Here is a 24581-nt window from a genome sequence, read left to right as displayed (position 1 = left end):
ACCTTCCTTTTCAGAAAAAAACTTAAGAATGCAAGGGGTAGAGGAGCGTCAGTTTCTCTTCAATCCCCTCTGTGTTCCCCCGTCCCTCCGCCTTCTCTCCCCACTGCCCCAGTTCCGGAGGCCGAGTATGACCCAGTTTGAGCCGGCAAGAGAGTGTGAGGGAGCAGGAGAAAGGCTGGAATGTTTTGAGGGCTGAGACATTCCTCATTGTTCATTCACACAGGCCTTATGTAACGCAGACAATCACGTGATGTAGCTCTGCAGCAGTCGTGGGAAGCCAAAGCACTATCTCCACCACAGTGGCTTCCTCGCTCTGAACTGATTATGCAAGCACCATGCTTACACAACAACAACAACAACACACAGACAGATACATTGATGTTGGAGATAAACAACAGCAACAGACAGAGACATGAAAAATAGAGCAAAATAGAGATAGATGGCTTAGAGTGGCTTAGGTTAAAAGCAAACCGGTAAAGAACATTGATTGTTGATCACCTAATGTACATATCAGCCCAAAGAAAATCCAGAATATTTTTTAATATACTAATCTACAAACTACTGATATGATTAGTAGCTGGTCTGGCCTTTTAGCCAAGTGATGTGTGCTAGATATAAAAGGTTGAAGAGCCATTGCCATGGTCATGTATACTGTATGTGCAGCTATAGTGGCCCATTGACCCACATACTGTAGATTGTCTTGTAATGAAAACCATCCAAGGCACATTGTGTTCTTGTCACTGACCGAATTGTAGAAGATTATCTACAGATGCACGGTGGGATAAGCTGAGCCTTTACATAGATAACAGCCCATGAACTTAAAACACTGCAGATCAGTTACACTAAGTGAAATAGGTAAGTGTGTCATTTGTATTATTTTACAATAATATAGATTTAGACATGTTATAGCAAATCTACTAAAGTAGACAGTGGACACAAGAATGTTCCTTCAGTTTTCCCACTTTCCCTCATTGTATGACAACAGATTTGCAGGTTAACTGACCTGGATGGTAGTGTTTCCACCTTCCAGCAAAGCAATAGCCAGCAGGATGCTTTCTTGAAAGACACGGTCACTAGTGGTGTTCATGATGAGGTCAATGACCAGGTCGGAGGCTCCCTCTTTGTCCAGGTGACACTGTACCTCTGACAGGCTCATTTCTCCACGACTCAGGCCCCCTGGACCCCCTAATGCTGCAAGACAGAGACAGCATGACAGGTCAGATCACAATCAGATGTATCTGATGAGGTTAATACCTTCCGAGGTCCATGCAGACTACACTAACAAATTTGTACATTGACGGAAAAATAAAATGTTTCAGTCTTATTTTAGTAATACAGTATTACAATATCTGCAAATGCAGAAGCCTGATACATTTTGTATTCATCTACATATTTTATAATTGTTCACATTTTGGCCTGGCCCTTGAACTTATGGCTTTTTTTTTTCATTTTTCTGAATAACTAAAATAACTATAAAATTCTGTAGGCAGAAATTGCTGGATATTATATTTTAGTTTAATTTCATTTTTTTTTTTTTACATTTGACAGAATAAACTACAAAACTTGATATCGAGATTAGACACAATATTACAATACACAAAGAAACCTTAATTTAAAAGTAGGAAAAATATATGAGTCCTTTAAATCATACAGGGCAAGACATTTTTTGATCCAGAACAGATTATTTGGCACATGCAAACTTCAAAATGATTGACTTAAGCAGGCAAATACTAAGATTTTTAACTACTGCAAGGCTAATCCTGTAATAACCAGTGTAACTGTAGATGTGTAATTCTGACTTTGAGTTCAGTTAAAAATACAATATCAACATTTGGCTCTTTCATTAGAAAATACTTTATGGCGGCACACCCCTGTTACACTGAATGTGAAAATACTACCTTTCATGTCACAGAAGACAACACGCCATTTTGGTTACTAGTACAATTTGGCAGCACTGAATTTATATAAAAAGAAGACTCACAGCAACTTCCGGTTATGTTGGCTTGGTGAGCAGACATGGCTCCTCATGCTCTGTTGCTAATTCTAAAATAAATACTACTTAAATAATCCCAATTAGAGTAAAAGCAACACAACTTGAAGCAATAATTGTGGTACAGATGATTATGTGGGGGAAAAGTAACCAAGGACAAATATAAAACAGCTGGAGGACTTGCTAATAAAGAAAACGAGCCGGTGGATTCCAACAAAGAAAGAGGTGCTGGCCCACGTGTTGTGTACCGGGCACGCTAAAATCCTAAACAACCCCTGAACATTGGACATCATGAACGTCATTGGACGTCATTTATTTTAACTTTAAGATGGATGGTGTATGGACAGCAATTAAAAAGGTTCAAACCGTGTTCAGAATTGTAGGGTTAACAATTGGTGATTTCACAAAGATATTTACTAATGAAAAATTCATAATAAATGTGAAAAAAATAAACACTCATCTTATGTCATTGACACAAATGTGTCCTCTGAAATCTATGTGCAGATACAATGTTATATCATACATGTTACATATCAAAAAAGTGTTGGAGAACCACTGCACAGAGATTTAGTACTCTGTATTTTGACTGCAGATACTAACACAATGACTGCACTATCAAGTAGTGATAAGAGTGTTGTGCTCTGCGTGCTCAAAGGGCAGCTCACAGCAAACCTCTGGAGCTGATAACCGGCTCAGGGTCAGACTGATAGAGTCCCATCCTTATATAACATTATTGAAAAGAAAGAAAAAAAAGACAGGCTTTACTATGACTTTGAGGGCAAAATACATTTTGGCTAACCAAAAGGGAAAGGTTTATCTAGACTTTGACCCCTGATGGTAGTTGTAGTCATTACTGGCTGGAAAGTCATGCTTCTCTTTAGCAGAGGCTTTTGGTTAATGCTTCACAGAAACAAATCAATTAGAGATGTTGAAATCAGTGTTTTTGTGGCCTTGTGTGCGCCAACTAAACTACACTCATGACTTCCTGCTGTAAAGATTTAACAACAATCCTCTGTGTTTGGTGTCGAAAACGAGCAACATCTGTCCCACCTGATTGGTTTTTGCTGGGTCCTACCGGACTGAGGGGGCCATTGGTAAATGATGTCAGGCTGTCCCTCCGCCCACCACTTCGATGGAAGTTGCCATAGTAACGGTTCACCAGAATCTGTCTCAGTGCCTCGCCCTATGAGAGGGAAAGAAAGGGAAGGATGTAATGATGTCATGACAGCAACAGGGAGTGAGGAGGTGTTGTATAACAGGGACAGCATGCATCACCAATTACATTTTGTGCATTTTAGATACACATTAAGACACCAGAGCACACCCGATGACCTCAGAAAATAATTATGTCCATGCTCTGTAATTGGTTATGGAGAAACTCCATGTCAACTTTTCATTTTAAACACTGAATTGAATTTAAAAAGTTCCTAAATTCCTATGCAAGAAAAACTTGCAGACATACATTAGCCTAAAGTTTATTTCACTCACCACTAACACAACCAGCACTGTTAGGTTTATCAGCAGCAGTAGTGACCCTGTGTAGTGATAATGTGAGGTCCCAGGGCTCAATTAGACAGACCTGGGGCCAGCCCTCCCACACTGTGACTCATCCAATGTTGAGCAGTCAGCAGCTAAAGATTTTTGTTGTTATGGCGACCACAGCCCATAGCTACCTGACAAACCTCCCATGGGATAAAGTGAAGAGAATGAAAAGATTTTTGTGTTTGTGCATGATTATGTGCAAATTGTTGTCAACTGGGGGTGGTCCATGATAGACAGCGGTCAAGATTAATTTACGTATGAGGTGTGAAGAACACTATTCTCATCTTTTATTGGCAGGAGGTTAGTCAACTGTATGTATTGTGTGTACCAGCACGGTGTGATCTGTTGCAGTCGGAACATGATTCTATGGTCTTATTGGAGAATACTGAAACTACTAAACCAGCAAATATATCTTGAATTATGTTGTCTTTGTAAACATGTTGAAAAAGTTGGAGAGTAATATAGAATACATTTAAGATATGGTCAAATTACAACCCTCCAGAAAAAGGGGCAGGGTTGTGGACAATATGATGAGGACTGGTTTTAGGGAACATACCTGCTTGCTAAATAATGTACATACATAATAATGTAATTCTATGTAGATGAATTGAAAGTTCAACAATCAATATTGTTATTCTGGAATATCAGTATTAGAGCTTGACTGTTTAATGGAAATACCTGGGGCTCTGTAAAGTCCCTGAATTTTCATAAAGACCATTAGAGAAAAGAGGCAGAGGGAAATATGGTGTAAAAGTTATTACAATTGTTTTCTTTTTCCCCCTCAGTTAAAGGTTAGTTTACTTAGCAGTGACTGGGTGGTTAAGTTATGTTTAAAGCAGTGAAGGGAAGTGAGCAGAAACACAAACAGCTGGGAAAAAGTCACAAAAAGGTAATTTTTCATTCAAGATGCACAACTGTTGTATGTCTAAAACTTGATATCTCACTCTGAATCTCTGAAGTATTGACGTTTTGAGTTTAGCTGCCCTGCTGTTTAAAGTACCTACCCTCTTCTGGTCCTCCAACAGCTTCTCAGGCTGGTTCTGATCCAGCTGCTGGGTGCATTGAGGAGTATGAGCAGAGTGGTTCAACAGATACAAACACAGGGTTAGTATTCATGCAGGCAATTGTTAAGTTAATAGCCACATTGTGCACTAGTTCAAGTGGTTTAAGCGGCCATGCAAAGGTTTGCTCAGTGTGAATTGCCATAAATGTACTGCTTTGTTAGAAACCAGAGAAGCATTATGGTTGTGGAGGATTTAGAGAGCCGAGACAGGACATGTATACAGTGTTGACTATTAATACTGTTTATCAAATGTTAAAAGACATGTCCAGTGTGATTTAAGCTTTTTTTTTATTTTCCAAATTCCCATAACATCATTGTAAATTATGTTTCTTATGTTATGACCTTTGCTTATTTATTTATTTTTAGATTGATTTTAAGGCATTTCATGCCTTTAATGAAAGGACAGCTGAAGAAGTGAAAGGGGAGAGAGAGGGGAAACGACATGCGGCAAATTCGAGGCCAGCTGAATTAAGGAGTAAACCTCTATATATGGGCACCCGCTCTACCAACTGAGCTATCCGGGCGCCGATATTTGCTTTTTTCTCAAATTTCAAGAATTAAAATTTTCAAGTTGCTTAGGTAAGTTAGGCGTTTTGGGATCCATACCAAAATATACCTATTTGCTTTCTTGCTGAGAGTTAGGTGGGAAGATCAATACCACTTTCATGTCCATATGGTAAATATGAAGCTGGAGCTACAGCAGTAGCAGTCACTAAGAGATGTTCCACATAATTTGTTATATGTAAAAGGACACGAAGGAGGCAGGCAAGGTGGTTAGAGTCCTCCAAAATGAACCAGGCCACTAAACCACTGACACAGTGCTGTTTACAGTGGCCATCTGTCACCAAAAATATAGAGGTCATGAGGCAGAGCCAGTGAAAGACAGAGGGTGAGGGAGAGAATAACAAACACTCAAGGATTAAAGGCGAAGTCTGCAATTCTGTAGAAACATTGTTGATATTTGAACTTAACACCCAAACATACACTGCTCCTGTCAGTGCTCCTTCAGAACATATAGCATATGCCAGATTTACTGTCCCTCTTGCTCCCACAGCCTTTGTCTTTGCACATCCATGGCCTTTCCCCTGTCCTGTGCATGAGCACCTTAGAAAAGTGTTGTGTGGCTTGGTCAAAGTCACTTCGTTTGTTTCCCCATTTACAGAGCCAGGGCTGTGCACAAATAGCACAAACAAAGAACAGACAGCTAGCAGACCGTGAGCAGATTAAAAAAACAAAACAAAAAAGTGTTTATCTATATACAGTAATATCATGACTTTGGTGTGTACCTTTTGGAGGTTTGAACTTGAGCCACGTCAGTCAGACTCAAGTCAAGTATTTATAAAAATAATGAAAAAGACATCAGATATATATCTGATGTCTTTTTCATTATTTTTATAAAAATTCCCTTGGAATTTAGCCTTTTCACTTTACCTGACATTTCAACTTCCCTGTTCACAGAAAGGAAGCAGATTGGGGTCTAAAAATGCCCCTCACTTGAACAACTGACAATCATGCTTGTGAGAAATAAGATATTTAGCTGGGTATCAATAAGGAAAACAAGGAATATGGTGCCATTAAAATACAACATGCTGTATATTGGAAGCCACACGCCATAATTACTTTGTGAACTACTAATGCGAAAAAAAAAAAAAACTTAAAGTGTCTAAACAAGACAAAAAATGCCACATACAGGTTCCTTAAAGAGTATAGTACAAGCTGCAATACACTCTGGATCCATTATTAAACTGTATAGCTGCTCTGAAAAAAAGACACATCCGCAGAATCCCCTGCTCAAAAGTCATGGCTTCCACAGGCCCCAGCCCGACACAGAACATCATAACCCCACAAATGAAATGGTCCCCAAACTCAAAAGGTCACTGTCCTTTGAAAACCATGTGTCAACCTTTCAAGAGTTAATCAAAACTAGACCATTTCCAGCTATGTGACAATACATTTTTACCCCAGCCAAGTTGGTATTGTTTAGTTTGTCCATTATTGGTTTGTTTGTCTGTCAGCAGGATTACTGAAAAAACTACTGGCCTAGTTTTTATGAAACTTGGTTGATGAGTGTGGTACAGGCCAAGGAAGAACCCATGCAAAACAATATGGTGCAAATCCACCATCAAAATAGCAATGTGCCTGGCTTTTGAAGGGAATGGGAGATGAAACTCTGATTGGTTTATTGCATGTTACGCCCAAAACACACCTATGAATTAAAGAAGACACTAAGTACAACCCTTTTGAACCATGCACAAAAGTGGATTTGGACATGCCCTAAACACACCTGCGTCAGGCGCTTCCCGCCGTGTGCTTAGATCATTAAAATAGGGCCCAGAGAGCGAATGTGAAAGTGACAGACATAGAAAGGGAAAGGGAAAACACAGAATATACTCTCCTTAAATGTTTTGTAATACACAAAACACAAATTATGACATTCATCACATATTATTTAGAAGCTACACCATTAAGATGACCATGGATTTTTTTTCCATGTTTATTACTTTTACTCAATTTACTAATATTTCCAGTACTTTTGTTGTCAAGCAAAAATGAAAGTGTATGACATGTACTTGGCTTTGCACTCGTCTTGAAGTCTTGACTACAGGCATGACTTGGTTTTTTTAGTGTCAAGACTTCACATCACTGTAAACAAGCACAACTGGTCTGATCCCGCCTAAAGACAACTTAGTGGAGCAGAGTTCAGCGGCAGGTCAGCAACACACTGGAGGAGCAGCATCTTCTGTCTGTGGACATGGCCTCACTGTCACCACATCAAACCACAAAGCAATATGCTGATCAGAGTAAATATGTTTAGCCAATCTTCCCCGGTCTGACCATAGACACCACAGGGCAACCCCTCACAGCTGCCACATCCGCCCAGACTACAGTGCATTCCACCAAACTGGAAACTCCCCGGGGCAATCCCTAATCAGTCTCACACTTCTCACTTAAACAATATGTGCGCACACACGCAAAAAGAGTGAACTCTACATTATGTTTAGTTGTTTTTTTCTGAAAGTGTGTAAATAAACATGTGTTTGCGTCTTTGCAGTTTGAGACCGAGTCATGTTTAAACTAGTGGTGAATGACAAAAGCTTGAATTTACCACTCAGCTGCTTGTTGTGAAGACAGAAAAGCAGAGTAAATTAATTTAGTCTGTGCTCTTTCATTTTCATTGCAGCTGACCTACATCTATGTGTGGGAGAAAATGTGTTGAGTGTATGAAAAAAAGCGAGCCAGATGCCGTTTAGAAATCTAAAAGTTAAGAGTAAAATAAAAGCCCAACACAAACTCCTCTCCTTTAAAATAAACCCTAACAGGCAAAGAGCAACACATTTAGCTGATAATTATCCTCCTGACAGTTACATTGGGAGGCCAAAAATACATCTATTTTTTTATTTTTTTTAAAGTGCCTTGAAACTAACTTCTGATGCAGGATACTACTGCATAAACCTCCTTCATGTGACCAATTTAAGACATGTTTATTGTTAAACAAGTTCACACATTCACCCTGTTCCACTTTAATCATTACTATGCTATCCTGCTTTATTCAAAACTGAAAAAGAGGAGACAAGAGCCAACTATGCACTTTTATATTACCCCTACCACTTACAGCCAACTTTATTAAGTTTACACAGCAGGGGTTTGCATCCATTTGAGAAAGTCTGTGAGTGGAAACGGGTAGTATTTGGAGTAGTTGTGGAATTGTGTCACAATGATTTAACAGGGCCAAGAGGGGAATATGTGGAGAAAATTGGCACATGACAGAGCTGCTTTTATGTTTAGACAGATGGAGATACATTTAACAGGTGTGAGTAGGGATCATCTCTCTCTCTTCACAAGCCACCCCCCCCATTCCCCCCAATTCCACCCACAACAACAACACACCACACACACACACACACACACACAACATACACAACACATACACACACACACTACAACTACAACAACACACACACACACACACACACCACACACACACACACACACACACACACACCCGGGAGCTAATTGTTACAACAATTAAAGTGTGGGGAAACAGCTCCTCCACACTTTCATTGGCAATTACTGCTGAAGGTCACATCAGCGGAGGGGCTGAGTTCCAGGAAGAAAAAAAGCCTGGTTGTTATGTAACCTCAGCCCAGAGTTGGCAGGGGCCCAGGAATCGTGCAGCTCTCAGACGAGGAAAACTAGGACACAGCCTCAATGACTGCCACAGCCCCTCATATTCATCACACACATACATGACACCCACACAATCACAGTGCCCCCTATTGGCGCCAAAAGGAGATCCAGGGGAAACACCCTTCAAAAAGATAAACATTGACAGACCATAAACGCCTTGATGAAAAGAAAACGAGAGGGAAGGTGATGGGGCTTTTATAGATTTACTATCTTCAACTTCCTTTTCGTAAAACCAGACATGGCCAGTCTTCCCTGAAACCTTGGAAACACGTATGGCACGCCTGCTATCATTATAGTGTTTTAGTTATTTGTGTCTTTATTTTTATCTGTTTACATGCAAAATGCAAAATAAAACGTGACATCAGTATTTAAAGGCTGGGTTTGTAATGTTTTAAAGCTAGCAAGATTTGAAAGTAGCATCTCCTTTGGGCTCCGTATCACCCCTCCCCATGCCCTTGGGGTTCCGACCCCCAGATGTGCACGGGCACCGCTGGGTTGCTGCTTCAGAGCAGAGTGGAGAAAAGAGCGCACAATTTTACTTCATGTCTCATTCACAGTTAAGCAAACACCTAGTATCATACTGAATGCTTAAAACAAACATGACCACTGTTGTCAATGTGACGGCGATGCGCATTGAGCTCAGGCTCGTACATGGGAGGGGTAAAGTACGCACAGCGGGGCAAGGAGGCATATTTATTGGTTCATCCCAAGCTAAACACATTTTTACAGGATCACAGCAGAGTTGACAGACCTTTTCGGTCCTTTTTTCAGAGCGCAAAAGTTATTTATTGCTGGCGGGGAGTAAAGACCAATTCAAACAATATATAAAAAGTGTATATTGAAAATAGTTACCAACCCCGCATTTATTGGAATTGATGTTAAAATATACAGTAAGTATGTCCCAAAAGGACTTACTTGATACGGTCCTTACATTGGGAGGAAGAAGCATATAAGTGAAAATTGGAATTCTCTCTCTCTCTCTCTCTCTCTCTCTCTCTCTCTCTCTGTCTCTGTCTCTGTCTCTGTCTCTGTCTCTCTCTCTCATCTACACACTGGGGTATGGCAGGAATCACCCTACCATTGGGTGTTACCAGCTGTGGCTAAAGCCTCCGCTGCCTACAACACACAGCCACAGCAGCTGCTACAGGTCAGTAACAGGACAACTACTAGTGTTACACAGACATAACAGACAGCAGCTCAGGGAAACAAGGGAATGAGTAGAAGAAAAAGTAAAACAACCTTAGGCATATCCATCTCATCATCAAAGGCCCTCAGCTGAAAGAGAACAGAGGGTTCAAGGGGTTAGATAACAATGCAGGGAGGAGGAAGCTAAAGCAGAGGTCAATGATACAGCATGACATGTAAGTTACGTGAATTAAGACTATGGAGATACTTATCATCTTCAGCCACACTGAAGAAATTGTATTTATGAAAGGGTATAAGCCACAGTGAGCAGAATTAGTGCAGTGTCATACAGTGGAGTTTCATACAGTGGCAAGTGTTGCTAAAAGCATGTCTAAGTAGGTGACCAGTCCTGCCTTACTGACTGCAAAGGTAAATGTGACAGGAGGTACAAGCCAATTCCTTTCAAAATAAGGGTACTCTTGGCAGTTAGTGTGTCAAAAGTGTGTGATGCAGTGATGCTGTAAAATTATATACAACTACACCTACATGGGTACATAATAATCAAATGAAATACCATGTTGCACGTCATATTGTTGTTTCTGTGTGCAGACTCAATTCTCACTCCATTTCACTCACTCTTGTTCTTTCAATAGTTCCTGCAAAGTTAATATCTGTCTCTGAATAGAAATACTACATATGTATGCACCAGCATCAAAATACATTTGGAAAAAGAAAATCAAAGTGACAAAATTTCAATAGTTTTTTTTGCAACTGTATTTATGCATTATATACAGTACAATAAACAGTGTATGCACAACCATACCATACTCATAAGGTACATTACCCCATCATATCTGTGACTTGTAGCTTCTCCTACCTTCTCTCCATAACCACGGTCTTTTGTCATCATCTCCCGCAGAGTTTGAAGAACTTTGATGCATAGTCTTTCCTCATTTTCCTCTAGCAGCTGCTTGGTGTGTTTGATCAGCCTGCACATGTACAATACATTAGTTCGTAATTCTCATTTATAATAAATGCACATGCTCTTACGCCAAATTAATATATTTAGCTAAAGAAGATATTTTCAGTTCTTACTTGCATATAAAACCTCCGCTCTCACACTTCTTGCGTGAGTCTGTGTTTTCGGGGAAGAGCAGCTCGGGCCGATGCAGGACGTCTACCAGAACTGACAACTCAGCCTGGACCAACGGGCGCAGACGGTCTTCAAGAGCTGACACAATGTCCTACAGTCCAGACAAAGAAACATCCTTACTTACTAAACGATTCCACACCCATAAGTAAGCGGAAGAATGCTCACAAATAATGTACCTGCAGCCTTTCGATGATGTTCCTGTAGTCCCGTGAAGCGGACACCACAGAGTCTCTGCGTGCAGCGTTGCGAGCAGAAAGTCTCCAGCTCATGGCTGTCTTCTGGACAATGTTGTTGGATTTCACAAACAGGTTGTTCACCTGGTTGTCCAGGTCCACAGGAATGGCTATTGCTCTGCCTTTGGCTGGTGGGTACACACAGAGACGCACACAAGCAGCGTGTGAAGATAAATCAGCTCTAGTACTGTTCATGATGGACTGATTTAGACTTTAAAAGTAAGGTTTTGTGAGACAGGCGTTGATGTGAGGATCTTGTTCTTACCAACGTCAGAAAGCACCTTGATACAGTTCTCAACGCAACCCTTCTGGACTGGGACCAACCAGTTACAATGGTAGACCCTGAACACTGCCTGCAACAGCTGCACAAAGACTGGCTGCCTGGTCTGAGAAGAAGATGATGGAAAAAAAGGCTTTAGATCATTATATTTATCTAACTGTGACTGAACTAACTGCTCTAGTCTTTAAAGAAAGAAAGAAGTCCCTCAACAACATTTAAATTATCCATCTGTAATCTACAGTACAGCATCAACAAGCTGGACCATAGCTGGACCATTTGCCTTTTAATCACGCACGCGCACGCGCACGCACACGCACACGCACACGCACACACACACACACACGTCAAAATCAGTTCCCTCTCTGAATACTCACACATATATAAATAATAAGGTGGAGACTTTCCTCTTTCTATCTTAAACACCCAACTCTGTGTTTTCCCCACTGAATTGAACAAATACCTTCAATATTCTCCCCAACAGAGAGGCCTGCAGCAGAGGATACAATCAGTGGAGACATGACACAGCGCGGCTGCATCACAGACAGGCTTCCAAATACATACATTCAGCGGTCATTCTTGGGGACATGGTAAGTGCTCTAAAATGCAAAGCTTAAATTTGTACATGTGACCTTGTTTGTACACAGTGTGAGATGATAGTCCCAAAATGTTTCTTTTGTGATTGCATCAGAGTTGACAACAAGTATTATTATTTGACTGGTCACAAAGTTATTAATAGGAACACTTAAAATATATATTTTGTGAATAAAAGACCATTTCTATGAAATTACACCAGTTTGCTGGTAAAAAGGGGAATTCTGTATATATCAGCACAACAGGATGCCAGCAATCACAATCCCGACTGGTCTTAACTTTGTTATGTCTGATTAGCTCTGAAGGACCATGACTAACATTACTCTGATTAACACAAATGAATGGGATGAGAAGGGGAACATTCATTCTCTTTCACCACTTGCAATGTTAATCAGAAGAAAGAAATTCTGAGAAACTCCACGGAAACACTGATGTGACCAATTAAGGGCCACTGCAGTGGCTGGTTGGGTTGTAATCTTAAGGTCCAGCTCTTGCATAATGGGTCTCAGATGAGCTCAACAGTTTATTGGTAGGGGTATGGTCCAGAAAGATAACCTTTTAACAAGAGAGTGCACTGGACATTTCAGACATACTGTATGAGTGAAGGAAAGTCCATAGCAACAGGTTTACATTACACCAGTCTTTGTCAATATACATGTGTAACTCTGCATATGTGATTGACGTTCCCACAGTGGCTGTTGATAAACCTGCTTTAATCAAATAACAAAAAATTTAAAAAAAACTTATTATCCTTGTCTCATTTAAAAATCTTTTCTTTTGGATTGATATTTGATTGGTTGTCACATTCACTCTGCACTTTAAAGCTACTTTTTTTGGGATAGTGTTTCCTAACTCTTTAGACAGTACATACCTGCAGGCTGGTGGTCTGGTCAGAGAAAGGCGAGCTGAAGAAAGTTGTTACGATACTCATGACCGTCTCCGTCACATAACGCTCTAGAATGACGTCTGCGTGCTTGCGGTCACTTGTATTGTTGCACACCTGTAAGAAACAAATCATCAACAAAATTGCTTGTATTTTAACAATCCTCATTTTCTAAGGGAATTGACAAAATTGCCATAGAGCCTTTCAGTGTTTCTTACTCTACAAATGTCAACCAGAAAGTTCTCAAAGAGTTTCCACATGTGGTTAGAAGTGTAGATCTCCTTCATTTCCACCTCAGTGTCCACATAGCAATGGTTTAGGAAGTTGATATAGGCGATCTTCACCTGAAAGATTATGATCATGATTAAGGTTAATGTAAACTTGTGGTGCCAGTCAAGGATGGTTGACCAGCAAACAACAAAATAATACCAGTGGAGAAATCATCACACTATTTAACATTGATGCACAACACTTTAAACACTGGTCACAGAATAATTAAAAAGCATAGGATTTAGATGCAAGGAGAATTGTTCTGTAAGCCTTTGCCTGTATTTACATAGTCTATATCCCTGACGTTACACTTCCCGGGGTTGTTTTGTTGCCTACGGGAAGTCTGTTACCTTCCGCCTTCATTGTGTCGGAATTTTAAACTCTGTGGATTTATGAGGACTATGGTTAACTGCTCCTCAGATCTCTGCAGGGTAAATTGCAACAGCTAGCTAGACTATCTTTCCAATCTGAGTTTTCTGCTGCACGACTAAAAACAACTTTTTTAAAGTACACATATTCCACCAAAACAAGTTCCTTCCCGAGGCTATTTTGCAGCCTCATCTTGGCTCTATGTGATGCTTAGCGCTGCCCATGACGATTGTAATTGGTATAAAAGAAATAAACCACAGCATGCTTTTTTTTCCCCATCCTGGAAAGTTGTGAGGACTAGCCAGACCCTTCTCTGCAGCGCTTTGGAGGAGGGTCTGGGAAAGCGAGACTAGTATTTACAGAGTGCTGTTTGAGTCTGCTTCAACTGGCTTATTTTTTACACGTACAGTTGCTATATAATCCACAGCATGGCACAGTCTGAGGCGTATCTCACCTCAGGGATGCAGTCCTCATGGATCACCACCCGCACTATGTCATCCAGTGGTAACAAGGAGTTACACTTTATTTCTGTGTAGACGTTTTTGCCCTCAGTGCAGACAGCCAAGAGCTCCACCAAGTGTATGTGGTACATCAGAGGACTGTTCTCATCCATGCGGTCTCGCTCTGATCGCATCATCTGGACCAGTGTCTGGAAGGAGGCCCGGTCATTATAGAAGACCAGAACATCTTCGCCAGCATTTACCAACTGTAGGAAGAAACAAATACACACATCAGGACAAACACAAGATAGTATAGCATAATTCAAACATTATAAAAGGTGAAAACAAGGCATGACCTCTGCCATGACAATGTCCTGACACTTTTTGATGAATTTATTCTCTGCTTTGACGATAGTCTGAAGGAACTTGAGGTACTGGACGTTGCGGCCGTGTGTTTCGATGCAGTGGACAAAGTGCTGAACAACACGCTCATTGATCTCACTGCAAAGCTGGAAGTTGTTCATGAAGATATGCTGCATGGTAATAGCTTCTAAAATCTGAACAAAAGAAGAAAAAAAAAAAAAGAGTACCAGAACAAAATTAGGTTGTTTGCATAGGAACACTGTGGGTATCTTTTAGTGCGTCATCTGGCAGGACTGCTTACCCCTGGGTTGAGGAAAAGATTGATGTGCTTGTGCAGCAGGGCTTGGTTCTGCTGGTTTCCTGCGCAGAAATTCTGTAGAAACTGGTGGGCTAGCTTCATGATATCCTGCATTCGCAAATCCTCTCCCTGGAGGGGAAAATGGCCAATTTTGTCCACTTTTTACACATGCACAAAAAGCATGCCATTGAACATTTCACTAAAAGTGATTGATTGATTTATTGATACCTTCTCGTAAGGGATCTGGAGGAGCTCAAGGACGACAGCATGAGCCCCCATGTTCCTCAGCAGTCTCTGTTGCTGTTTCTTGCTCTTCCTACCTGACAGACCTTCTTGGACACACAGCCTGCTGAGCCGTAGCAGGATCTGATAAAGAAGGAAAGAAAATGTGAGCGGGTGAAGTATGTGAAAAAAGGTGTCTGGGGCTTTGCCATTTGCAACATAAGCAGATAAGAGCTTGTTAACTTAGAAGTGAGAGAGTTACCTCCTTTACCACCCTGTAGTTGTAACTGCTGGTGCTTTCAGCTTTCTTTGGTTTGTCTGCACCCCCTGAATCACCCTACAAAGTACACCAGAGACCAAATGCATTAGAGAATTACTCTAGTACAGACACTTAATAGCAACTGGCTTTTCACTGTTTCTTTGTGGTTATTTTGATGTACAATATAATGCACCTTTTTATGTTCTGGCTCAGTGGAGAGCCCCTCTCCTGCATCCATGCCCTCGTCTGGCCCTTGCCTCTTGTACACCCAGAGCTCAGACTTCTCTACGATAGAGCGCAGCTGGTCCAGGTCTGACTTTATTTGCTTATAATTTTCCACATCTTGGCTGGTGACCAGCAGCTGGACCTGTCCCAATATACAGTACAGAGCCGAAGAATGGAAAGATGACGCTGATCCAACATTCACATGTTACTGTAAATGCATTTGTGTTTGTGTGCTTGCATGTGTCAAAATAGAAAAAAGAATCAATTGCACAACAAACTTTAGCTACAGTTGTATGACTTCCATTGCTTCTGTTGTTAGCTGTGGCTGTAAGCTGTATACAGTACCTGCTTAAAAGCCTGCAAGACTTCCTGCCTTTGGCTGAAGTGCCTAAAGAGCAAGTGGAGGGCTCTGGACACCAGAGGAGGATATTCATGCATTGTTAAGTGGAGAAGGACCCTCAGGAAGGTACGGCCACCATGATCATCCAGGTCCAATGGGGTGTTCTCTTCACTAGACACAAACAGAACACACACCCAAATATATAAACAAACCCTCTTTCATATATTGTGTGAATTTGATTTGATTTAAATTGGGATTACCTTCCACCAAATATCCCCTCTGCCTGCTCTTCTATGTGCTCAAAGTCCAAAGCCCCTGCAACAAAGAAATATATTTGCAACCAATAAAGTCTATTTCATTGGCCCCACTTTTTTTGTAAAATGTAGCAATGAATGTTACCCTGACCTGGCATGTTATTGGGTGCCTCCACTGCTCCAGTTACAGATAATTCACTCTGGGAGTTACTCTCATCAAACTCCCTCTTAAAGATAGACAGCAGACAGGAGATCCTGTAGTCCAGGCGGACATTCAAGATGAACTAAAGGGCAAGACAATCAGTTTTATATGAAGCTTTCATGTGAATACTTATAATAATGAGGATTGCGGGACTGTATGTGTACGGTATCTACTGTACTGTGTGCATGGGTTATTGCAGGTCCTTCACCTGCAGAATCTCAATGATCTTGAGTTTGGTGTCCATGACCAGTATGTCCTGTTTCTCAGGTTCAGTCTGGGTCTTGACTTTGTCTCCATTGGAGGTGGTGTTTGAAGCCGTGGGGAGGAAGCCCCCTCCTCTCAGGACCACTTGAGACATCAGCTCTCCTACGCCATGAATGGACCTCATCACATTACTTCCTGGAAACAAGCACACATACATGCACACATACAGACATCAACTTTACGTCCATTAAATAATTGGTCCTCCACTGACCAACCATGGTGTTCACACCTTTACTCTCATCTTCTTTGTCCAGCTTGTTGAAAGGAAAAACTGTGTTCACATGGACACAGTCTAAAATAGCCAGCAGGATCTTGGTTAGTCTCAGCAGGTCACTGAAGTTGTAGAAGCCAAAATATATCAAGTTCCTGGCCAGATTCACCACCTAAACATGGAAGACACAGTACATTAATTTGCGAGGTTTGCCATCAAAACGTGACTACTATGACTTGAGTCTGGTTAGATATAAAAAATGTGCCAGACTGACCTCAAAGGTGAGCTTGTTCTTCTCTTTATCTGCAAAAGGGAAGCTCTGACACACCACGTCTCTCAGGTAGTTCTCAACAAACTCCATAGTCTGACAGAATCGCTCCTTAATTTCATCTTTCGATGTTCCATCATTGTCATAACTACAAGACAACCCAAAAAAAAAATCACACAAATTAATCTACAACCCATAACATTTTCTACAATGAACATTTCATTACATTTGTCCATGTACTCACTCGTCAATTGCAATCTCAGAGGGGATCTCGGACCACAGTCGAGCGTATTTCACAGGTGTTACCTGCTCCTGAGGATCACGATCCACATGCATGTGCAGCATCATGCGGCAGAAGGAGGCCCGCAGATCATAGGGCAGGTCTTCATCTGACATGCATCGCAAAATCAGGTCCACATCCAGCTGGCCAGAGATCTTATTGATTGCCAGATACTGGCGGTCCAAACACATCCTGGCAAACAGGTTCAGCTGGTATCTGTATCAGTAAATAGACACAGTAAGACTCACATTTGAAACAGCAAAATACTTTTTTGTGTTGTTTATTTTACCATATTGCTGCCCCGGCTTTTAAGTCTGATAGGGTACAAGCAATGTCTCCTTTCTTCCAGACAACCACATGGAAAATAAAGAAAATACCTGTAATAACTGATCACCTCCTGGTCCTCCTTCTGGGCCTCCTTGGCATCTTGGGCAAGCTCCCTGATGCTTTTACTGCGGATCTCTTTATTGCTGTCTTTCCAGAACAACCACACCTCCTCCTCATCCTCCTCTGACTCCACAGAGTTTTCACCGAGCGACACTCCCTCAATCTCAAACCTCGACAGCACAAGTCTGCAGGAAGATTGAACCATTACAAATTTTGATTACAACAAAAATTTTAGGATTAGAATACAATGACTGCCAATGGCATTACTGTTACCCTCAGAAAATAAATAAATAAAATATATAATGGATGGGACAAACCTAGTAAACACATCTGTACTGCCCTAATTTTATACAGTCTATAGTACTGCCATTAAGATTGGATCAGTTAATAATATGTCCAACTAGGGCTCTCATTAACAATTTTTTATTTATTTTCTAGAGTACAAAGTGATGACTTCAAATTAGTGCACATTGTCATGAGGAGCATAAGACAAAAAGGTAAAAGCAGAAGGGGGAGTACTCACTTAGTTTCTATGAGGATGTCTGCATTAGCTGGATCCAGCACTGCATTACAGATGAGCTCCTGTGTCACAGGGATGGACTTATTCATTGACACACACAAGTCTGATAGGTAGTCCAGGAACCTGGACACACACACACACACACACACACACACACACACACACCACACACACACACACACACACACACACACACACACACACACACCACACACACACACCACACACACACACACACACACACACACACACACACACACACACACACACACACACACACACACACACACACACACACACACACACACACCACACACACACACACACACACACACACACACAAAATCAACTCATGCACTAGGGATGTAAAAGCATAACATCCTTGTAGAAAACCATTGTACCAATGTACACTGACCACACGTTCCAGCACACTTTAATTTCATTACTTTAGGTACACTGTTCTCATGTATTGTAACAGTAAAGGGACATTACAATACATTAAAAAGTTGTATGTTAAAAAAAAGTCCAATGTCCTTACTTACTATGTCAGCTGCTGGCTGTTTGAGTTTACACTGTTGTATGAACACTCTGCGTGTGGGGTTTAGGTGAACTCATTGGGTGCATACACTTATAGAGGATACAGTATGATCGGAAAATGCAGATTATAATCAGGATAAAAAAATAGGCTTATTAACACATTATCTTTCATATTATTTTATCTCTGATTCTGCCTTTCTACACAAATCACTGAGTGATGTGGTGTGCATACTATACAGACAGACATATACACAAACCTGGGCTCACGGTTCTTGCGGACCAGGCTAACAAACGTGTCAATCTCTGCAGCAGTAATGTGTTTTTCCAGTAGCTTGCGGTTGTTATGGAGCAGAGCTGTGATTGTGTCCTCAGCTAGAACATCATAGCCAATCTGTTTCTGCATGAAGCGAAACTGTTTAGCGATATACTCCTGCGGGACAGAGACAGTAGTCTGAGCGTACACAAACCAAAACAAGACGACATACACTCACGGTGACAAACCTAGCCCCTTCATCTTTATCTCTTTACATTCTGTAGAGGGAATATAAGGCATAACCTTGTTATGTCTATATCCATTACCTTATCTGTGTGCAGGAAAACAAAGTACGTTCACAAGATCCAGACTGCCTCCTTATACAACCTAATTAAATGACCCCTCTAACAATTACACTGAAATATGTTTAAGAGAAATGGATTATTCTTGGGAAATAGGAATGTTGTATTCCTCACTATCAAGCATTTGTTATTTGAGCTCGTATCACTGTGTGGCTCTTTGTATTTGTATTAACAGACAATTTGCTAAAGGGGCACGACGGGTGAACTTGCAAAATGCACAGGGTATTCAGTTACAAATCATCATATCAGAGCAAAGGCCTCTTTCACTTGCCATTAGACGTAATAAAGGGAATTTGGAATGCACCTTTACAGCAGCACATAGACCTATGTTATACAGTGCCGTTGCGAATAAAGCAGGCTAGGTCTAACAAACTGTACCTGGTTCTTGCGGTAGTCCTGCTGGGAGTGACGCAAAACCCGGTAACATAGGCGGCAGATGTGCCGAAAGGGGGCATGCCGCTGGTCTGCCAGCTCCTCTAGTCGCAGCATGGGACCGTCCCCACTGTCTGTGAATGGAGCCTGCAGCAGCTTGAAGATCTGAATACAGGGATAAGATTGTGAAAAGTGTAACCGTAATGACGTTAAAGCCAAAAGAACAAGCTGATACAGACAACAGGCCTGAGAACTGTGCCACTTTGAGTTATGAAAGATTTGAGGTTATGGGTTCAATGGCAAATGTAATCTAAAGAATGTGTTCATAATGTTACATTTAACTGTAAGGCAATACCTGTTTGAGAATATTCTGTTCTCTCATGAGTTTCTGTCGTTCCCTGTTGGGTTTGTTGACCATAATCTCAAGAACATCCTGTCCGTTATTGGGAATATCCACCACAAAGAACACCAGATCCTCCAAAAGCTTGGTTACTGCTCTGATTGTACATAGAAAAGAGAGAAACAAAGCAATAACACTCGACTACCTTGTTTACTGTTAGAAATTCACAATCTGGAATCGCTATGACTTTTATACCTCCTCTCATTCTGTGTGATGGTTCCTTTTTCCAACTTTCCAGCAATAGAGGCCAGCACTTTACTGGCATCGTTGGCAAAGTCAAGGTCTCTCACTTCAGCCGGGGAGACAGGCACAATTGCAAAAGCCTCTTTGTCCTCTTTCAGGGACGAGGTGCCGATCTTGAATGAGAAAACAATTGTACATATCTTTCATCAATAAGAGCAATAGGAGATATTTTTGAGTACTTTAAATTAGTCTCTGGGCCAAGTTCGATTCTTTTTCCAAATACCTTAGTAGAAACCCATAATGAAAGCTACAATTGTACATTCATTATGAAACAAACATGTCCAGCACTTAATTCAATTCCGAAACACTTGCATAACTTTAAAGCAGGAGAGGAGTGGGTTGCAAAGAAGGTATTGCAGCTGAAAAGTTTAGATTTTTATTTCTAAAATCTCGTAAACCCTTACAGAATTTAAATTTAGCATCATGTACAGAGTCAGTTGTGCCAGTATTAGTGCAAATATACTGTCACTCACACGCAGCATGACAGGCTTTTCCTCCTCCTTGTCAATTGGTTGGTTGGTGCTGTGAACCCATGTGTTTGTGCACAGGTGCCTGAGGCGCACATAGGAGTTTCTGAAAACACATTTTACTATTTTTAATTGATGATTGCATTATTGTTGGAGCACAAAAGCTAGATGGTAAATACTGATACTTGAAAAGGTAATGTATGAAATTACACACAGCAAACAATGAGCAGTTTAGGTATCCCTGAAATGTGTAAATGTAAACAGACTGTTCTTATATGGTGCTTTTCTAGTTTCAATGACTACTCTAAGTGCTTTTATATAGTACAGGAAGTATTCACCATTCACACACATTCACACACTGTGGCCGTGGCTGCCATGTTGACATGGGACTGCAGGGCCAGGGATCACCAACATCTCGATTGGCAGGCAACCGCTCTACCACTGAGCCCCTACTGTGTGCCCTAACTAACTTACTAACTAACTAACTAACTCTGTCAACCTGAACTAGATTAACAGATCAGTCCATCAGTGAGTGTATATATACATGAGCAATGTATATAGAATACAAGCTAGATATACTTGTATTTTTGCACTAGGTCATGTTTGAACTTTAGAAGATAATCTCTATAAGCTTAAATGTAAGTCTTTATTTGATTTGTGATTTGATCCACTTAAAAAGTAACTGTGTCAAAGATGAAATAGAATTTTTGTGTTCACATGAACACATCACACCTGTTTGCAAACAACAGCTTCCTTCAACTATTCTAGTGAAATTCACAATAATTCCAGTAAAATAATGTAAGTTAAACAAACACCTTGCTGCATCACCTCCAAAGAAATACATCTTCCCCAAAAACAAGCACAAACAGATCTGTTCACAAGAAAACAAGGATCATGGTAGAAAAGTGTGTTAGTGTGGATATCCTTATATGTGTAACCACTATGAAGAAGAACTCTACCTTTACTGTTTATTGTGAGCAATTCACAGCAAGTCACACACACTCTAAAATTAACACATTCACAAACGTGTGTAACCCTCTTTCCATGGTTTATTGTTCTGCAAACACATTAAGACAACTTAATATACAGTGGAAGTCCCCGGCTTGTAATGTGCCTGTTTGGGTTTCAGTGGAAAGAGTGACACACCAGGGAAAGGACCATGCTGTTCTCTGTAACACCGGTCTAGGCAGGTTGAAAACTCTTTAACACTTTAATCTTACGGCCTACCTACCTGGGTACCAGTGAGTCTCCCCCTCTTAATGTGGTAGGGTCCAGCTCAAATATGGAAGAGATGTCATTTCCATCAGGTACAGACACAAGGGTGTACATGACTTTGTCCTGGACATTTCTCAAACGGGCCCGTAGGGCTTCTTGCTCCAAGTCCAGCTGGAGGGAAAAGTCAAAACAAGTACGAATAGAAAGAGTCAGCATCACCAAACACAAAGATTTCTCTTTTCAGCAACTGAGATGATCTGCCACATCTGTCTCAAGATCGTTAAGAATGGATTAAAAAAAAAAAAAAAATCAGTCCGAGTTTTAAAGCGCCCATATTATGCTCATTTTCAGGTTCATAATTGTATTTTGAGGTTGTACCAGAATAGGTTTCCATGGTTTCATTTTCAAAAAACACCATATTTTTGTTATACTGCACATTGCTGCAGATCCTGTTTTCACCCTATGTGTTTGGGTCTCTGTTTTAGCTACAGAGTGAGACAACTCACTTGTTTAAGCTACAGAGTGAGACATCTCCCTTCTATACTATCTTTGTTAGGAGTCACACATGTGCAGTAGCTAGGTAAGATAACATCAGCTAGACTTTGGTCAGTACAAGGCAGGATTAGCTGGGAGACTTCTTCAAAACGAGGGCACACTTGTAGAATTCCTGCAGAACAGGGACATGGACGCAGTTCTTTTGTAGATTTTGGTGAACTAGTGTGTGTTGTAGCAGTGTTTTGCCATTGAGACCGAGCTAGCATGCTAGCGCTAGCATGTGCTACGGTTAGCCACTTTGTCTCGGCTAGTGACGTAGAAAGCCGTGCAGATTTTGAGCAGCTCACCCGGAGACTGAAGGCAGAGGACATTCAGAAACCCGTATCTTACTCAAAACAGCATGGATAGTTTTTTTTCTAAGTTTGTATGTGTGTGGAAGCACCAGAGACACAAAATAACACCCCAAATTCCTGGAAGATTTATTTTAATAAAACGGGCACTTTAAATTAATTTCCAGACCAGGCACAATTTGTAAATATCTTGGTTTACTTAGTTGAGTCCTGTTTTCTGTCTTTTTTTTTAAGGCTCAACTATGATGAAAATAGTCATCAGAACAAATTAGGGGCTATATCTTTTGCCTGTGACCTTGGCCATTCTTCAGCTCCTTTGGGTATAGTTTTTAAGAAAAATGCATTCACAGTATAATGGTGCCATCTGCTGGTGACTGAGATGAAATACCACCTCCCACTGCAAATAATTTAGCCATCTACTGCTGCAAAAAGTAATTGCTACAGTAGTTGTACAGCCTTCATATTTCAAGGGACATCTACCCTCCTCAGCTACACAACCCTTACAACCTGGCAAAAAAGTTTGTTTCCCTAACAAATAAACGTTTTGTTTCCCTAAGTTTGTTTGTAGGCAGTTTAAGTCAGGTGAGTTTCACCAATGAGTAAATTGGTAACATAGTGTAAAGAATACATGTAGTTACTATGGTTACTTGCAGTTCACTGACACCTTGGCTGTTCAACGGCTGATAAACATTGTGTGGAACTGGGCTTAAGGTATCCTGATGTACAATGTTGTCCCTGCCAGCCAATAAGAAACACGTATTTCCTTGTTTCATAGTATTATATCAACAAGTTAGGTCGGGTAAAGATTAGACAATAATGGACACATTTCAAACAATGAAAATGTATTAGTGGTTGTTGAAATATGCTCTAAACGCTATCCACTATAAACACATATAGTCTTTCAGCGTGGCTCACTTACTGAGGACTCCAGGCAGTCCTCTTCATACTCTGGATTCATCTGCAAAAACACAATAGAACATATATCAACAGTATTTGATTTTATCAATTTTGCCTTGTTCTAATCACAGTTACACAGTGTCTGTGCTGCACTGACCTCTGCAGCCAGGTAGTGTCCAGTGGCCAGGTGTTTGAACCTGAACAGGCTGTTCCAGTAGCCTGCCCCCCCTCGACATGGATCATGCTGCACAACCTGATACCAGAGCACACAGCAGTTAAATCTTACATCAATCCATACAATTTAGTTAACCAATGCAGTTGACTGAATTACCCGGTATGCTGTAAAGTAAACATATTTATGGTTTCCCTCCAAAACCGCAGAAGACTGATTAAAATATTTAGGTTTACTGCCGTCATACAGAACAACAACTTTACCTTAACACTATACAGTATGCTACATACCAAAATCAGCAAAACCAAACTCTAAAAATATTCTTCCTCACCTCTATCTCCCATAGAGCTTTGCTGCTGGTTGCCGAGGTAGCTGACTGTCGCCCAGTAGTGCGGAGAAAAACATATTGTTTTTTTCTGTGATCATCACAGGTGAGGAATTTCTCCTGCTCGGCATGAAATAACCGTACCACGTCGCCCTGGAAAGAGGGAGACCCTAATTACTCAAATGAAATATATAATCTTGTGTGCCCGTAGCAAAATTTGTTTCAAATTCCACAAGATGCATTCCTTGTAATAAACCTGAAACTATTCTGATT

The 24581-nt window shown here is 40.8% G+C and overlaps 1 protein-coding gene across 7 annotated transcripts in view; it reads right to left on the bottom strand.

Moving 5' to 3' along the window:
• Positions 1-24581, bottom strand: part of LOC116687772 (inositol 1,4,5-trisphosphate receptor type 1) — a 69187-nt gene that overhangs the window by 25899 nt on the left and 18707 nt on the right. For 2 of the 7 annotated variants that reach the window (XM_032513374.1, XM_032513375.1), the window contains 35 exons: positions 24315-24461; positions 23969-24064; positions 23834-23872; positions 22086-22240; positions 20861-20960; positions 20340-20500; positions 20100-20241; positions 19751-19909; positions 19015-19187; positions 18224-18343; positions 17691-17885; positions 17278-17529; positions 17040-17181; positions 16784-16937; positions 16499-16689; positions 16240-16372; positions 16095-16149; positions 15840-16005; positions 15463-15636; positions 15273-15347; positions 15017-15154; positions 14792-14917; positions 14484-14684; positions 14142-14393; positions 13267-13392; positions 13037-13165; positions 12035-12061; positions 11560-11680; positions 11238-11422; positions 11004-11152; positions 10786-10897; positions 10023-10058; positions 4537-4584; positions 3041-3173; positions 1004-1191 (listed from right to left, as the gene is read on the bottom strand). In XM_032513374.1, the coding sequence (XP_032369265.1) occupies positions 1004-1191; positions 3041-3173; positions 4537-4584; positions 10023-10058; positions 10786-10897; positions 11004-11152; positions 11238-11422; positions 11560-11680; positions 12035-12061; positions 13037-13165; positions 13267-13392; positions 14142-14393; positions 14484-14684; positions 14792-14917; positions 15017-15154; positions 15273-15347; positions 15463-15636; positions 15840-16005; positions 16095-16149; positions 16240-16372; positions 16499-16689; positions 16784-16937; positions 17040-17181; positions 17278-17529; positions 17691-17885; positions 18224-18343; positions 19015-19187; positions 19751-19909; positions 20100-20241; positions 20340-20500; positions 20861-20960; positions 22086-22240; positions 23834-23872; positions 23969-24064; positions 24315-24461 (4800 nt within the window). The remainder of the gene's footprint in view (positions 1-1003; positions 1192-3040; positions 3174-4536; positions 4585-10022; positions 10059-10785; positions 10898-11003; positions 11153-11237; positions 11423-11559; positions 11681-12034; positions 12062-13036; positions 13166-13266; positions 13393-14141; positions 14394-14483; positions 14685-14791; positions 14918-15016; positions 15155-15272; positions 15348-15462; positions 15637-15839; positions 16006-16094; positions 16150-16239; positions 16373-16498; positions 16690-16783; positions 16938-17039; positions 17182-17277; positions 17530-17690; positions 17886-18223; positions 18344-19014; positions 19188-19750; positions 19910-20099; positions 20242-20339; positions 20501-20860; positions 20961-22085; positions 22241-23833; positions 23873-23968; positions 24065-24314; positions 24462-24581) is intronic. The other 5 variants (XM_032513376.1, XM_032513378.1, XM_032513377.1 and 2 more) reach the window with 5 other exon arrangements.

This window comes from Etheostoma spectabile, chromosome 4 (assembly GCF_008692095.1).
Source record: "Etheostoma spectabile isolate EspeVRDwgs_2016 chromosome 4, UIUC_Espe_1.0, whole genome shotgun sequence".
NCBI classification, from domain to species: Eukaryota; Metazoa; Chordata; class Actinopteri; order Perciformes; family Percidae; genus Etheostoma; species Etheostoma spectabile.
The sequence above is the reverse complement of the archived record's forward strand: the minus strand, read 5'-3'. Positions and strand labels throughout refer to the sequence as shown.